Source organism: Galeopterus variegatus, unplaced genomic scaffold (genome assembly GCF_000696425.1).
Source record: "Galeopterus variegatus unplaced genomic scaffold, G_variegatus-3.0.2 Scaffold165, whole genome shotgun sequence".
Taxonomy (NCBI): Eukaryota; Metazoa; Chordata; class Mammalia; order Dermoptera; family Cynocephalidae; genus Galeopterus; species Galeopterus variegatus.
The window spans coordinates 210,662-224,247 of NW_007726276.1; the positions used below are offsets into that span (position 1 = coordinate 210,662).

General features: G+C 34.2%; 1 protein-coding gene across 2 annotated transcripts in view; it reads left to right on the plus strand.

Annotated features, from left to right (window-relative positions):
- The window catches only part of DIAPH3 (diaphanous-related formin 3), a 428,227-nt gene that overhangs the window by 181,711 nt on the left and 232,930 nt on the right, over nt 1-13,586 (plus strand). For both annotated transcript variants that reach the window (XM_008594695.1, XM_008594703.1), the window contains one exon: nt 13,149-13,388. In XM_008594695.1, the coding sequence (XP_008592917.1) occupies nt 13,149-13,388 (240 nt within the window). The remainder of the gene's footprint in view (nt 1-13,148; nt 13,389-13,586) is intronic.

Sequence of the window (13,586 nt, forward strand, 5' to 3'; positions counted from 1 at the left end):
TTTTTTTTTTTTTTTTTTTTTTTTTTTTTTTTTTTTTGTCTTTTTTTCCGTGTCCGGCAACGGATCGCAACCCTCAGTGTTGCCCCCGTACCGGACCGGGGACCGGCAACGGGATCGCAAGCCTCGGCGTTGCTCCCGCGCCTCGCTCAGCCAGTGAGCGGGAGCCGGTCTGTATGTGGGATCCGAACCCTCGGACGGGAGCGCCGCCGCGCTTCCCAAGCGGCGCACTATCCAGTGCGCCACCGGGCCGGCCCTGTGCTTTATATTTTGAATACACTGTGCATTCCACATAATAGCTAGTGAACTCTTATTAAATGAGATTGTGTCACTTCCAAGCTTAAAATACTCTGTTTCTGAAATTCACTTCATGTTAAATTAATATCGCCACTCCAGCTTTATTTTGATTAGTAATAGCATGGTATATCTTTTTCTGTCCTTTTCCTTTTAACTTACTTCCTGTAACCAAAATACTAGTTGTCTTGCTTTTTTATCCAATCTGACCATTTCTGCCTTCTGATTGAAGCATTTAGACCATTTTCATTTAATGCGGTTATTCATATGGTAAGGTTTGAATCTCACTGTTTGCTTATCTCTTCTTTGCTACTCTTTTTCTGCCTTCTTTTGAATTGAGTATTTTTAATGACTCCATTTTATCTTTTTGTTGACTTATTAGTTCTTATTCTGTGTTTTGCTATATTAGTGATTGCTTTAGGATTTGGAGTATATATTTTTAAAAGAATTCTCTTCATAAAAAAAATCTTTTGTATCACTCACCTATATAGCATTTTCAGTGTTTTTCACTCTTTTGTGTAAATCTAGATTTTCATCTGGAATTGTTTTTCTTCCTGAAAGATTGCCTTTGACATTTTTCCTAGTGCCAGTGAATTCTTGCAATTTTTCCCTTTGGTCCTTCTAATGGTTTCTGATTTTATGATAATTTCCAAGATGATGTAGTGTCTATTTCTTCAACCTTCTCTTTTACCACTCTCTTCCTTTTCCACTGTTTCAGCGATATTCATGTTTTTGTTCCCACTTCAGGTTTGCCTTTGTTCTTGCTGTTCCTCTGCTTTGGCCCAAATGTCACTTCCTTATTATAGAAGTAGTCGTTATAACGATGCCTATCCCATCTCCAATATTCTCTATCAACAGTACTCTATTTTTCATTTGTTCATAGCACTTATCCCTATCTAAAATGATCTTTTCTGTTCTATTGTTTTTCTGTCTCTTTCTCTCCCTTTGTCTGCTTACTTATAGTACACTCCATGTGGACCAGGTTCTTGTCTTTTTATTTTCAATATGAATCTACAAGCCCTACAAGAGTTTGACACATAATAAATGTTCAATAAGTATTTGATATGTAAATGAATGAGTAATTATATCTTATTTTCTTATAACTACAGAAGTAGGCATTACCATTGTATAGATGCAACAACCTGTTAGCTCCGCCAGTGACTCAGCCTGTTTACAGCTCAGCTATGAACCGTGGTTTTTTGACACGAAAGACCATGTGTTGTTTCTTATGGTGACAGTCACTCTTGTGTTTCTGTTTGCTGTAGGTGCCTGTTGTACTTGAAGTTGCTTTTAGCAGTGGTTTCTGTATGCTTCATTACTGAAGCAATTTACTTTTCATATTTGACGATTAACTTTGAGTTAATAATAGATAAAAATTATTTAAAGTTTTTCGGTAGGAACTTGAAATTATTACTAATTCAAAGTAAGTTTTTGGAAATTTTGTTATTTTCTACTTTTTCTACTGTGGGATTTAAAATTTTCTGTATAGACAGCTAAAAAGCAGTCCATAATAAAATGGTTGGGTTTTTTTTTTTTTTTCTTTTTTGAAAATGTGATGCTTTCTAGTCAGACCATCTATGTAGTATTGAAATTTTATGGCACAATTTGCTTAATTTGTTTCATTTGGAAAAACAAAACAAAACATCATTACAGGCACATACTAATTACTAGCCGTGCATCATTCATTTGAAATAAAGCCTAAAGCATTTTATAGTTATAAGCAAAAAGGTCTCTTATGATTCATCATTTTGCAAACAACATTGTTTTAAGGTTGCTTTTTAGATCTATCATCTAGTCTCTGGGAAGCATTTTTCTGTACTCTGCAAATCTCATTATGTAGGTCTACATATACTCTTGTAAGATTACTTTGGAAAAGGTGAGGCTGGAGTTATGGAACTAAATTATTGTAGAATTAGGCAATTTTGTTGCAATTGTGGCTTAAGGTGTAATTATTTTAGATATATCCTGGTTCATTTCCACGTTTATGTCACTCTTTAGAAGATACCATTGTTTCTGGAAGGGACCATAAAATTCAGTTTAAAATAACATTGGGTAGATACTGTAATGAGTATTCTTCTACTCAGTGTACTGCCCCCATTGTTACAAATGTGAAGATTTAGTGAAAATAGGTTACATGAATACTATTTACATAATCTCAAACATCTCCTCATAAATTATTAATTATAAAGAAAAAATAAATTAACATTGGAAAAACTTGTGGACACCACCTTACACACACACACAACACGAATACATGGAGAGAAAGAGAATATGATAACACAAATGAGTCAAAATGTAAACAGTTGGCTAGTCTGGGTAAAGAGTATGGTGCTTTTTTCTCTTTTTTTTGTATTTTAAAAGCTGAAATGATAAAATGTTTTTTAAATTCCATTTATAGTAACATCAAAAAAATTAAAATTCTTAGGATTAAATTTAGCAAAAGATATGTAAACTACTAATAGTGATAAAACTGGACAAAATGTGCAAATCAATTGTTTTCAGACAGTAGACAACCGGTAGAGAAAAGCTGCAGTCTTTGAGAGAACAGAAACTCATGAATCCCTACCCTTTGGCCTGGTTAAAATTTTCCATTACAGCACAGAGAGGTGAGTTCTAGCAGATGATATGGTTCTCTGAGCCCAGAAGGCAGAGATCAGAATTTATGACAGTGAAACAGCTGGCATCTACAAGTCAGGGTAGGGCGGTAAAGAGGAAGGAATTGTGCAGAAAGGGATCCCAGTAGTCCATGTGGGGATCTTCCTTGAGTCAGTGCTTGGGGGCCGGATTGTTCATACATTGAGCAAGACTAGACAGCTAGCCGCTACAGTGTGAGAGTGGAATAGAGATACTAGAGGTCCAGCATTACTGGAGGCACTAGATTTCTGGCCTTGCCAGAATAAAGAGATCTTCATTGGCATACTTGGCATTCACTAAAAGAAGGAAAAGGTTGTGCTTTAAGAATGAGGGCCACACCCTGTAGAACGACTTATTCTAGACCCACCCTAAAAAAGCCTCCATCAGGTCTTGAAAAACTCCTCAAGGAAGACAATTTGGAGATTTAATCTCAGTAAGTTAGAAGGGCTAGGGAAACGCCTCTTACTTTCTGCAGAGCTACACTAACAAAGTGGAAACTGAAGCATATACAACTTAAGGTGGTCCCCAGTGATTAATTTGCCTGCTAAAATAAGAATGAACAGTCTTCAAAGGGATATTGCAGAATTCAGAATGATTATGTTTTACATGTGCAATATTCAATATTGAATTAAAAGTGAAAGAATTATAAAATGGGATGTATTGTCAAGAAAAAAGGTCAAAATAAACCAGATCCAAAATGACCCAGATTTTGGATTTTGTTTGCAAGGATATAATGTGAATATTATAAATATGTTCAAAGAACAGTAAGAAATGATTTTCAAATAATTAAAGGAAAACATGGTCATAATTAAGGAATCTTTGCAGGGAAATGAAAACTATAATACAGAAATTCTCAAACTGACCAATTCAGTAACTAAATTGAAAAGTTTAGTGTATGGATTTAATAGTGTGTTGGAGTTGGCAGAAGAGTCAGTGAATTCGAAGTCAGATTTATAGAGATTATTTTAGGAATGTAGAAAAAAAGATTGAGTAAAAAAGGAACAGAATCCCAGGTACTGCTGTATAAATATCATTCAGTCTAAAATACTTGTACCTGTAATTGGGTTTCCACAAGGCAGAGAGTGAGATTGCGGCTGACAAGGTATTTGAAGAAATAATGCCATCCAATATCCCAAATTCAGTGAAAAACATAAATTTATGGTTCAAGAAACTAAGCTGATCTCAGTCAGGATAAAGAGAAAAATCATGAAATTTACCTAAGGGGGGTGGGGGACACATTACATATAGGAAAATAAAGATAAGTGATTTTGCTGACTTTGCAGAAATAATGGATGGAGAAGTCAACAGAAAGGTGCATCTAAAGTGCTGGAGGAAACCCTGTAAACTCAAATTATCTATTTAGTGGATGCCTTTCAAAAAATACGATGAAATGAAGACATTTTTAGTATTATGAAAGATGACAGAGTTTGTGAACATCACACCTGCCCTATAAGAAATGCTAAAGGTTGTCCTTCAGGCCAAAGGACAAGATATCAGATGGAAAATCAGATCCACAAAAGAGAATGAAGAGTACCCAGAATAGTAAATAAACCTACATTTTCTTCTCCTGATTTATTTAAAAGAAAACTGATAATTAAAAAATAAACAAACACTGCAGAACAGGGTTTAATGGCAGTAAAAGATACGATAGTAATGGCAGAAATGATGGGATAGGACAAATGGAATTGTGTTGGTGTAACATTATCACTCGTGAAATGAAGCAGAAGGTGTGAAATGAGGAAAACGTTGGTGGAGCTGAAAATGAGAAATATAAAGAGGTACAATTTTGACTTAGTGACTCTAGTTAGACAGATACATTAAGATGCATGTGATACATGGTTCTAGAGCAACCAGGGAAAATATAAAAAGATATGATTAAAAAGCCAGTAGAGGAAATAAAATAGAAAATAAAATACTAAATGTCTAACAAACAGGAAAAGGATAAAAGAGGGTGTCTTAGACCATTTGGGCTGCTATAACAAAATACCATAAACTGGGTGGCTTATAAATAACAGAACTTTATTTCGCACAGTTCCAGAGGCTGGGAAATCCAAGATCAGGGCCCTGGCAGATTTGGTGTCTGGTAAGGACCCACTTTCTAGTTCATAGAGGGTGCCTTCTAGCTGTGTCCTCACATGGTGGAAGGGCAAGGCAACTCTCTGTGGCCTCTTTTATAAGAGTGCTAATCCATTCATGAGGATTCTGTCCTTATGATCCAGTCACTTCCCAAATGCCCCATGTCCTAATTCCATCACACTGGTGATTAGGTTTTCAACATATGAATTTTGAGGGAACACAAACTTGACTATAGCGGAGGGAAAAAGCAGAAAGGACATGGAAGACAAATAGTAAATAGTAAGCAAAAGAAAAATATCACAGGTATGTATATTTCAGAGGCAAAGCATATGACAAGAAATAGAATGTTGTTACACAATTACAAAAGGGATAATTCACCAGGAAGAAATAGTTATCTTAAATATGTATGTACCTAATAATACAGCATCAAAGTTCATGAAGCAAAATCTGTCAGAATTAGAGAAAGACATAACTCCTCAATCATAATAAGACTTTAACATCCCTCTTTGAATAAATTCTAGAAAAAGTAGACCCCCCAAATCAGCAAATATTTAGAAAAGTAAGACAGTTGCATCAAACAACTTGTTTCTGATATTTATAGAACACTATCTGCAGCAACTGCAGAACACAAATTTTTTTTTCAAATGAATGTGGGACATTCACCAAGGTAGACTATATGGGAACATAAAATAAACCTCAGTAGTTTTCAGAAGAATTGATGTCTTACAGTGTATATTTTCTGTCTACAACAGAATTGTTAGTCAACAGTAATAATAGAACATCTCTCACTGCTTAAAAGTTATATAACATAATTTTAAATTAGAGTGGGCCAAAGAAATTACTTTGAACTAAGTGAAAATGAAAACACTGAAAAAGAAAACCAAGTTCTCCACATACCAATATCAGGAATCAAAGAAGGTGATCACTATAGAAAAAATTAGAAACTCATATGATACATGACCACAGATGCAAAAATTATCAACTGAATATTTTTATATCTAAATTACCGGAAATGAAAGGGAGAGTATATCATGACCAAATGGGGCTGATCCCAGAAATGCAAGGTTGGTTTAACATTTCAAAATTAATTAATGTTGTTAGCCATATTATGAGAAAAAATATACCAGATAAATATGAGGAAAATCATAATTATCTAAATAGATACAAAATTAAAAACATTTGACAGAATTTACCTATTTTAGTGATAAAATCTCTCAGCAAACGAAGTAGAAGGAAACTTCTTTAACTTATAAAATACAGGTATGGAAAACCTGGAGCTATACTTATATTTAATGGTGAAAGATTAAATACTTTGTCTTTTATGATTGAGAACCAGGCAAGGATGTCTACTCACATTACTACTTTGCAGCCTTATAATGTGTGTTCTAACTTGTGTAATAAGAAAAGAAAAAGAAATAAAAGACCTATACGTTGGAAATGAGCAAATATACTATCTTTACTTTTTCACTTACCTGTTTGTCTATGTGAATTCTTAAGGAATCCGTAATAAATTTTATTAGAGATAACCAGTGAATTTAGCAAGGTTGTAGAATACAGCTGGTATACCAGAAACAGTTGTATTTTCTCCATAAACAAAAAATATTGGAAAACATAATAAAAATAGTACCATGTACAACAGCATCAAAAATTTAAAATGCTTAAGGATATATTTCACTAAATAACTTCAAGTCTTTTAGGCTGAAAAATAAAATTATTGCTGAGAGAAATTTAAGAAGTTGTAAAGAAATGGTGATATATACCAGGCTCATAAAATTGGAAGACTCAATATTATTAAGATTTCCTTTTTCTCTCAAATAATCTATAGATTCCATGCATTCTCAATCAAAATCTCAGTAGGTTTTATTACAGAAATTGACAAGTAGTTACTAATATCCATATGGCATGCAAAGGACATAGAATAGACATAACCAATTTTTAAAAACAAACTTAGGGGACTTAGACTACTCAAGACAGTAATGTTTTGGCTTAAGGATATACCATACAAATAAACTTTTTGTAGAAATTCTAGAAATAGACCCATAAGGATAGCATAATTTGATTTTCAACAAAGGCTTCAGTGAATAGGGAAAGGAACTTCTTCGTATCAAAAGGTACTGCAAAACCTGGATATCTTATGGACTAAAATGAATCTCAACTCCTATATCAAACACCACTGAATAACTGAGGGATGAAGTACAGACCTAAACCTGAAAAGATAAAATATAAAGCATCCAGAATAAAACATGCATTTATAAAGAGAACATAAAAATGATATAAACTACTTGCAAAACAGTTTGGAAATTTCTTGAAAAGCTAAGTATGCATTTATACCTTATCTTTTAAATATTTAATAGAGGTAGAAAAACTCCCACAAGCGTGTTTGTAATAGCCTGTATTAGTTTCCTAGGGCTGCCTTAACTAACGTCCATAGCCTTGGTGGCATAAAACAACAGAAATTTATTCTCTCACATTTCTGGAGGCCAGAAGTCGTAAATCAAGGTGATGGCAGGATTGGTTTCTTCTGGAGGCTCTGAAGGAGAGTGTGTTCCATGTCACTTTCAGAGCTTCTGATAGTTCATCCCAGTCCTTGGTGTTTTGTGGTCTGTAGATGCATCACTCCAATCTCTGACTTCAACTTCACGTTGCTCTCTTTCTTCCCTTTGTCTTATAAGAACTCCAGTCATTGAATTTAGGCCCCACCCCAAATCCAGGATGATCTCATCTTAAGATCCTTAATTTAATTACATCTGCCAAAATTCTATTTTCATTCATAGGAACCAGAAGCTATGACTTAGACATATCTTTTTGCGAGTTCCTGTTCAACTCAACCCACTACATAGCTTTAAACTGGAAACATATAAAAGTCCATCAACAGGAAAGTGGATAAAATATATTTTGGTGTATTCTTGCAATCGAATACTGCTCGTTAATAAAAAGGAACAAAATATTGAATCATACTACATTATATGAATCTCAGTCAGTTTTTGAGTGAAAGAAGCTAGACACAAACTGTTTACTGTATAGTTTCATTAATATAAATTTCAAGAACAGGCAAAACTAAGCTACAGTGATAGAAATCACAACATTGGTTTCTTATGATGGGGTGGGATTGTCTGGAAGCAGGCATGAATGAATTTAAAATGCTAATCTGGTTCTGGGTTTTATGCCAGCTTTTTAATTCAACAGATATGAAACTTATGTGTTGAGTGTTTGTTAAAACTGCCAAATTAAATAGGAAGTCTCTTGCTCTCTAGCTTTAACACTCATAGCTTTGCCGCTTGCAGATCCTGAGTATCTATAGAACTCATTTGGATCTCCCGTGAAATTCTTAGTGATTCAGAATTGGTAAGGATTTGTAAACAAAGGTAAAGCAATATCTGATGTTTATAATCAATTATCTATTTCTTGACTAGCTGGAGGAATATACATTTTATCTTTTTGATATTTTTTGTCTTCTCTTTACCTTGGTCCTAGGAAGCATGTAAAAATTGTACCATATGTACTTTGCTGTTATGTAGTTTTCTTAAATAATTTTAGCATAGCAACTTTGATATCATAAGAGCACATTTATTTTAATAACATTTTTGATACTACCTAGGCATAAGGCACTTGAATAGTTATTTTTTGAAGCCTTTCTCCAAGTGAAATGAACTTTTCTTTTTTGGGGGGATTTCTCTCCAGAAATATGAACATATTGGCATGCTAACAGTGAAGATAGATATTTTTCATATAATTAGAAAAATCAAGTTCAAAACTTTTTCCTGAGTGTCTTCATTCTGTAACTAGATCACACTACTTTCTCAAAGCACGTTTTCTTGAAAAAAGAACTGAAGAATAAGCTAAAAGGAAAGTATGAGTGGAGAGTATCCTGTGGAGGGACCAGAAAAATGGATCTCGAAAAATATTTAAAAATTTAGCACAATAGGAGGTAGTTGGGTGTACTAAGGAGAAAAGAAAGAAATATCAAGATAGTAGCAGGGAGAGCTTATAGCAAATCATTTTTTATAGCGTATTGCCTAATAACTACTGTGGGAAAGTTGAAGTTCATTCTTATGAGAAAACATAGTAAAGGAAGTTTGAATTCCAGATGGTTGTTAAATTGTGGTTATTCATTTCCACGTTGTGGTCCTCTGAATGGTAAGAACACGTGATTAGCACTGAGTTAGTTCTAGGCTCAGGTTCTACTAGCCCCGTAACTTGAAGGAGTCATTTAAACTTCCCCAAACAGTGTTCAATTATTTCTTATAATTAAGTATTACAAAGTGTATGAACGAAAGAGTGTTAAGTCAATTAAGGCTGAAGCTAGCAACTTTTCAATCAAGAGATTACCGTAGTGTTAGTTAAATGAATTATTAGTTTCATAATGACTTCAGGGAAGAATTAGAAAGATATGGAACATGTACTAAAATTTGAGGTGAACCCACATAAGTCTGCGTAGTAGGATATGGGGAAAAACTCAGCAAGTTTTGAATAAGTTGATCCCTGACAACCTCTTATTTATAAAAGAAACTATGTAAAGAAAGCTAGATATGGTGTTAAGACATAGTGATGTAAAAATGTCAAATTGATTCTGTTTTTTTTTTTCTCCCCATAGATTAATGGATAAAATTAAAGTTATATGTGAGAAAAATAGCCTTAATGAGATTATAGGAGATTACATCTTCCTGGGGACCTTTTGTACTTTTTACCCTTTAAGACAGATGGAAAGAATTAGATGTGGATACAAAGGGCAGCAACTATGACTTCTGTGCCTTTCACAGCACTGAGTGGGGCCTAGTCAATACTTGTTGGTTCATTGATTTTCTAAAGGTCTCTTCATTTTACTTTGTCCCTGCTCCAACAACACATGTTACCAACAAACAAAATTTTGAAATAAAAATTACCCTTAGCATTCTAGATATTGCTTATTGTTTGATTTTCACCAGTCGCTGCTTTTAAGGTCTCTTCATTCTGGCATGTGACCTCTTGTGTAGGGTAGGGAGGCTGCAGGAGTACTACTCCGTGCCTTCACAAAATAGGAGTGAAATCAAAGTATTTTTACTTCTTTAGATTGATCTTCAGATTATAACTTATTATTGTTATAGATTTTGGTGTTGTGAGTTTATGTTGCTAAGACTCCATAACAATAAATTTAAAAGGTACCTCTTTAAAAAATGAAATTCTAACTTCTTCTGAAATTCTAATTATTAACTAGTTTTCAGTTTACTCTTACTGTATCCCTTCCTTTCTTATTTTTTTTAGTGATTTTCTCTTGCTATTTAGAATATTATTTGAGTATGTGACTCTCCATTTCTGCATTCAGCTATGTCTTTGGCAGCCAAGTCAGAGTTCTGGTTTCCTCAGCAGGAGAACGGGTTGTAACAACCCCAGTGTTGATAGAATATAGGAAGTGGTGAGAATGAGGAAACATTGTTCAAATGTGTATACGTGTGCACATGAGCGTGTGCACACACGTACACACATCTGCCTTTTTACCATTTTTGATTCAGACTGAAGAAACAAACTTTGATTTAAATAATGAGAAAAAGAAAACCCTCCTATATTATTATTATAGATTCCCAAGATTTAGGTCTTAGAACATTTGCCTTAAATGAGTTTTTCCCCCCTTAAATAAAAAGGGCAACCCTTTGCCCTAGGGGATCATTGTGCAGCTAAATAGTGAATTAAAGACAAGAACAAGCTCCAGGTAACCTCTCAAGTTCCATTCCAGCTCAATAATTTTGTTTATTAGGATATATTTATTTAATAATAGTCAAAATATTAATTTATTTAAATTTGGAAGAAAGAACAATATGAAAAAGACATCTAATTTTAAAAAGTGTTGTTCCAATCTCTGTTTTGAGGTTACCTTTCCTGAATTTGCTTTGTCAGGGGTTTTCATGAACTTGTAGCACTTTGTTCTTCATTACAACATAGATTTACCCTATCTTTTCAAGGTAATTGTCCCTAGTGCCAGATAGACTCATTACTCATAAAAATCTAGGTTATATTTTTCTAGAAAAATTAATTACTTTATGCTGGGTACATATGGTTAGCTTGTCAGTAGGAAAGCTTTAACATATTTTGGGGTGGTATAATGTAGGCATTTAAGTAATCTTTTTTTCCCTCTTTGTCCATGCAGTAGTATATTAATATATGTTAGAATTAATATATTTTTGTAATATAATATTAATGTTTTGCATGGGGTACTAGAGAATTCCTTCTCAAGTTTATTGCAAAGTGCCAAATATTTGACTTCATAATCATGACTAATGTCACCAACTAAAAATAGAGATGCTGTGAACCCATTAATGGCCACAACTGCATGTACTACTTGTAAGTGCTCTTGGCACATTTCGCTATTCTAAAGGATATATTAAATGTAATAGAACATTATTCATGTTACCAACTAATATGAATATCTGCCATTTGCAGTGTCTAAAGATAAAGAAAACCCAGGGTTGTGAATCCATTTCGGGGCAAACAATATATTTTAAGAGAAATCTTAATGAGAAATAATCACAGCTTAATCCTACTCTGTATGTTAGAGATACAATGTCTAGGAAGAGAGATTGGTGCTCAGTAAGAACGGATATTCTAATAGGGCTTCCCTTTGTATTTGTACAATTTTATGTTGCTTAAACTTACTCTATAAAACCCAATGTTTGTTTGTTTGTTTGTTTTTGCCTTTGTTGAGCTTACGGTCTTTTTACTCTCTAGTAGGAGAAGAAAAATTATTTTCCCAAGACCGGGGAGTTTGAAGACGTTCTTAAAGTTTACTCTCTAGTAGGAGAAGAAAAATTATTTTCCCAAGACCGGGGAGTTTGAAGACGTTCTTTGTAGAACTTTGTAGAACGAACTTCTTCTTAATTACGTTAGTTGTGCTCTTAGAATATTGATTGTATACATTTAAACATTTACATGTCAAGTGGCTGGGGAGAATGCTAGGTGTAAATTAGACATTTATATTATTTGCTAATGAAACTTTTCATTCACTGTAAGGATTTGGTCCATCTGAAGATATTCTCTCAGAGGTGTCTCTGGAGAGCTAATTCTTTATTGCTCAATTTTTCTAACATGAGTAGGCTGGGTTATATTAAGTCATTAAGGTACTGTCTGTTTTCTCATATTGAGCCAAATTGTTTTTAGCCTTTCCTTTAGGATCTCAGACTAAGAGACCTAGTTCCTATTTTCATCCTGTTGTGTTTTGTCACTATTTTTTTTTTTTCTGACCCTGCCTCAAACTGCCTTTGATATTTACAATAGTTGTTGAACTTGAAGAATTTTACTATCACTGCCCTTTCAGTGTATTTTGAGTCAGAAATCCCTAAATGCCTTTGGTCAAGGAGTTCATATCTAGCTTAAATGCAGTATGCCTCCAGTCTACAGGTGAGTGGTTATTCCGCTTACATGTGTTGCTAGAACACAGTACTAAGCTTAAAGGCAAGGACTGCCCCTTTGTTCTCTTTGACACCTTCAATCCCTCACATTCCCAATCGAGAAACTCAGAATCCCAAACAGGGTTAACTTGGCATGTGATAGACCTATGGCTTTGCACTACTTCTGTCCCCTGCTACTCCCATGTTTCCTAACTCTGATTTTGCTAATTTAGTATGTATCAGGAGTCATTCTACTTTCCTGTGTTTCTGAAGAAAGTCAATTTAATACAAATTGGGACCTATTTACTCTCCCTCTGTCTAACACATATTGTTAGTCAGCAGGGCTTCTAAGGACAGCAATTGCTACTTGAAGAAAACAAACCCTCTTTAGACCTTTCTGAATATGTTTTAAACATGACCCAGTATATTTTAGTACTGAACAAAAATCCGTAAAGTAATGAAATGAATGCTTTATAATTTGTTGCCTGTGTGTCCTGTTACCTTTTTAAGTTTTAATTTTCTAAAAAAAAAAATGTTTATGAAACTTTATCATTTAATTAAAGATTTCTTTTCACTAAGCACGTAAATTGTTGATTTTGGTTTTGAGGGATAACTGTATTCCTTACGAAAACAAGCAGAGCTTTTCTTCCTTCCTGCTATCAGTTTTAGGGGACATACTGCTTCTTCGGTACTGTCATACCAATAAATCATCCCAGATTACTTGCAGTTGTACAGTACTAAAGTATACCGTGCATTTTAAAGGAAATTTTCTGTTTTCTTTTCAATCAGATGAGCAATGTGAAGAGACTACGGCCACGGCTCAGTGCTATTCTCTTTAAGCTTCAGTTTGAAGAGCAGGTGAACAACATCAAACCTGACATCATGGCTGTCAGTACTGCCTGTGAAGAGATACAGAAGAGCAAAAGCTTTAGCAAGTTGCTGGAACTTGTATTGCTAATGGGAAACTACATGAATGCCGGCTCCCGGAATGCTCAAACCTTTGGATTTAACCTTAGCTCTCTCTGTAAAGTGAGTTTGTTTTTTTTAAACACATATTTGCCTGAACACTTACTCTTAAGTGTCAGCCCTGATGACATTATTTAAATATTTTTATTTTGATATGTTTATTATCAAGAACTTGAACTGAACCATGAACTCAAACCCAGAGTGAACTGAGCTAATTTACTCAACCTCTGAACTAAATCCAAATATTAATTTTCTCTGATC